Raw genomic sequence first — 4,011 nt, 5'->3', positions numbered from 1 at the left:
TGTTTCACACAAATGCTGGCACAGACGTGCATGTTCGGCTAGAGTCGATTTGAACTCGTGCATCTTCGGAAGCGGAGCTGCACAGAAAGTCCTGCCGCACACAGCCAAGCGAACTTGCGGACGCATCGAGTAAATCAGCCTTGTGTGCGTTAGATACAGTGAAGACAGCGCGTTAGTTTACAACTCTTTTCATTTTTTTCTCAGTGTTAATTTGTGCAATGATAACCTACCAGCAATGTAAGTGATTTTTTTAATATATTAGAATGAGTACATTACAATACAAATGTATTAGAATGAGTACATTATTATTTATGGGCTTAAAAACAAGATGCAAACAATCAGAATAGTGTACCTGGTTGGGAGTGCACAATGTAAACATGAAACATATGCCATTACCTATATTGTACTGTGGTACAGTTCTGGAGGCCCTTCATAATGCAGAGGTCCGCTGCCTGCTCTGCCAATAGTTAGAAATGGCACTATAGTATGCAGTGTTTAATAAATAGCTGTTTTTCTAACTTCTGCTGAGGTAAAATTCAGTGCAGTCCTGTATCGTATCGTGGCCTCTGTATCGTGACTTTGCTGGTGATACACAGCCCTAGTACGCCCTGTGATGTGCAATGTGCTGTAACGTCTGCTTGCTCGTGTCCATCTGTTTTTAACTCACATGCACTTTTTGCACGATGTTCATTTTCAAGTATCCTACGCACCTGCAGTAAAAGGACTTATTTTTTCCTGTTTGGAGCGCTACAATTTTCTCAAGCTTTACAAGTATTTCTCTGAAACAGTATTGGCAACAAATCAGTTAAATTCACTCTCATCTGCGGCACGTCGGTTTCTACCAGGATGAAGTGAGTGACGTGACATGTGGCCAAGTATACTAGGAATTAGTGCTCTGCATTTATCCCATCCAAAGTGCACACACACAGCAGTGAACACATAGACACCGTGAGCACCGTGAACACACACCCGGAGCAGTGGGCAGCCATTTATGCTGCGGTGCTCGGGGAGCAGTTGGGGGTTCGGTACCTTGCTCAAGGGCACCTCAGTCGTGGTATTGAAGGTGGGAGAGAGCGCTGTACATTCACTCCCCTGCCGGTACGAGACTCGAACCCGCAACCTTTGGATTATGAGTCTGACTCTCTAACCATTAGGCCACGACTTCCCCTTCATGACTTGAAGTCAGAGAAAGAAAATAAAGCTGCTAGAATGCCACATCAAAGTTTAATGTCAACTGACTTGAATCCAATAGAAAATAAGAACTAAAGATCAGAATTCATAGAAGAGGCCTACAGAACCTTCTAGATTTGAAGACTCTGTGGAGGAATGGGTCAAAATCACACCTGAGCAATGCATGCGACTAGGTTCTCCATACAGGAGGCGTCTTGAAGCTGTCAGTACCAACAAAGGCTTTTGTACAATGTATTAAATACATTTCAGTAATTCAATACTTTTGCCCTGTGTCATTCCATTTTATTACTCAGAACTTAATTTCTTAACTTATTTGTATTGTTTTCTTTGTATGTATGGATTACTTGGGTTGTTACCGACATCTGGCGAAAATTTCATGTCAACAGCACCTTTAGAAAAATATTTACTGGGAAAATGGTGACGTGTTCAATACTTATTTTACCCGCTGTATGTGTTAGCATCTCAAAAAAATGTGTTTTCGGGTTTCATGACACTTTAAAGGCAGCATTAGTGTTTGTCTGGTCGTGATCTCAACATGTCAACATTTTAATAAGGATCAAAGCTCACCTTTGAGAACGGAAACTAACCTGTTTGTTCCTCAGTATCTTCATGTCTGACTCTGAATGCTTCTTCAATCTTCACGTCTTCACTCTCCTCTTTAATAAACGCCATCTTTATAATAGTGTCACGTGGATCCCAGTTACTTCACCAGGAGTTTTTCTGTGTGTGTGAACACACTGTCATGTTTAAGATGAGAATAATTTACAATAATAAAACTAAATCCAAACTAAATGGATGCATCTCACTCAGCTCCCTAGTTCTGCAGTCAGGGTACTGGCAAGTTGTCAGTCAAAACAATGGTTTTCTTCAGTTGGCCTGGTTAGCCAGGCACTCCCAAAAGAACACTCAAAATTACCATTACAAAGCATTAAAATAAATAAAAGATTACATATAATAGATTAATCATTTATAATGAAAACAAAACTGTAATTGGGTTCACAAAAGTTGCCATGCAATATTTGTTGTTATCGTTTCATTGACAGTGTTTTGAGCAGCATGTGTGGTAAGCATGTCGTTGTATTTTATATATATATATATATATATGTGTGTGTATGTATTAACGGTCTCTGGCGTGCAGTGAATCATTTTGAGAAGCAATTGGTTCAATTGACTCGGAGTTTCTGAAAGCTCCGTTTCTCCATCACTACTTGCCAGTGCCTACATTCGTGTTTAAGGTAAACTGGTTCACTATATACAGAGTTATAGAGCGAAATGAGACACATTTTCTGCTTTTCACGCGTGGATGAGCTTTGTTCAAAGAAACAACGTTTATATATGTTAGCTTAAAAAAAATTACTTGCTATTGAATGTAACGTTATAACATTTATCATTGCTTGTAAAAACGATAAAAAACAATGAAACCGTTTGCATCGACGTAATTATCTTAAACTCCAAATTGCTCAAACAATTTAAACCGTAAACCTTTCTGCAGCAGAATCCACAGGCGCAGGAGCGGCGCGGCCTTATGACGTCATGTCACCAGACCAAAATAAAAGTCTCGTTTAAACGCTAGCTGTCTAAAATCACCGGGAGTATACACATTTACATACATTAAATTGATTCCAGAGTAATTCAGAGTTTGGTTAAAACACGCTTGGTTAAACACTTTAACGTTAGACTGTTGGACTTTTTTTTTTTATGATTTTAATTTACGACCTAACCCTAAACGTCAGCTTATAAGCGTGCGTGCGTGCGTGTGTGCGTGTGTGCGTAACGTTACGCACTTTTATTTTGGTCTGACGACGCCATAAGCCTGCGCTCTTGTGCCTGTTGTGATGTGATTCTGCTGCAGGAAGGTTTGTCTTTAAGCATTGAAAGTTTTTACAACTGTTCAGGCAGTTTTGCACTGGACTTTAACGTTATAATATCTCGTTTACCATTTAATAGCGCTATTTATTTTTGTGAGTAAAGCACATACACAAAAGGTGCGTCTCATTTCGCTCCCTAGACCTCACGTAGTACGCGTTTGTCAAGTCCAAGAACATGCAATTTGCACAGCTTTCAATACTGATTTATTTATGTATTTGTTTATTATATTTGTATTTATTGTTATTGTTAATATTTTTTCCCCCTGCTGGAGTTTTACTGTCTGGCAGAGTTTAACTCCAGCCTTAAAGGGGTCATATGATGCGATTTCAAGTTTTCCTTTCTCTTTGGAGTGTTACAAGCTGATTGTGCATAGATAAGATCCCTGAAGTTGCAAAGACTAAAGTCTCCAAACCAAAGAGATATTCTTTATCAAAGTTAAGACTCTAAAACGGCTCGTTCTAACACGCCCCCACATATCTACCTCACTATGTGGAAATATTTGCGTAATGCCGCCCAAATGTTCACGCAAAGAAAGAAGGCGTGGTTTCAGTAACCGCAGTTAGTGTTGAAGCAGCATGTCAGGGAGACGCTGTGTGTTTCTAGGCGAAAGCAAAAGCACTTTATTTGGCCTTCCGGAAGTAGATGCATTTAGGAATCTTTAAGATCACTTACAACAGAACAGCAATGCATTTTATGGAGGACCGTTTCGTGAACCTAGGAGAGGAGGTCATTCTGACTTTGCTATGACAATCTGGCGCTTCTGAATCAGCCACTGTAAGTAGGGATGGACGATATGGCCAAAATTGATATCACGATATATTTCTTAATTTCGGTCGATACGATATAATTTCCGATATCGATATGAACACTATCTAAACTAAAATCTTTTGTAACATTATAAATGCCTTTATCATCACTTTTGATCAATTTTAAGCATCCTTGCTAAATAAA

General features: G+C 39.3%; 1 protein-coding gene across 3 annotated transcripts in view; it reads right to left on the bottom strand.

Annotated features, from left to right (window-relative positions):
- Positions 1-2,727, bottom strand: part of LOC107554758 (gastrula zinc finger protein XlCGF8.2DB-like) — an 11,378-nt gene extending 8,651 nt beyond the window's left edge. The window contains exons 1-2 of one of the 3 annotated variants that reach the window (XM_016237362.1): positions 2,674-2,727; positions 1,779-1,911 (exon numbers count right to left, since the gene is read on the bottom strand). In XM_016237362.1, the coding sequence (XP_016092848.1) occupies positions 1,779-1,863 (85 nt within the window). In that variant the 5' untranslated portion in view covers positions 1,864-1,911; positions 2,674-2,727. Of the gene's footprint in view, positions 1-1,778; positions 2,146-2,673 lie in introns of those variants that run through there. The other 2 variants (XM_016237363.1, XM_016237361.1) reach the window with 2 other exon arrangements.
- Between the last annotated feature and the right edge of the window lie 1,284 nt (positions 2,728-4,011).

Source organism: Sinocyclocheilus grahami, unplaced genomic scaffold, assembly GCF_001515645.1.
Source record: "Sinocyclocheilus grahami isolate Dianchi unplaced genomic scaffold, SAMN03320097.WGS_v1.1 scaffold512.1, whole genome shotgun sequence".
Lineage (NCBI taxonomy): Eukaryota > Metazoa > Chordata > Actinopteri > Cypriniformes > Cyprinidae > Sinocyclocheilus > Sinocyclocheilus grahami.
The sequence above is the reverse complement of the archived record's forward strand: the minus strand, read 5'-3'. Positions and strand labels throughout refer to the sequence as shown.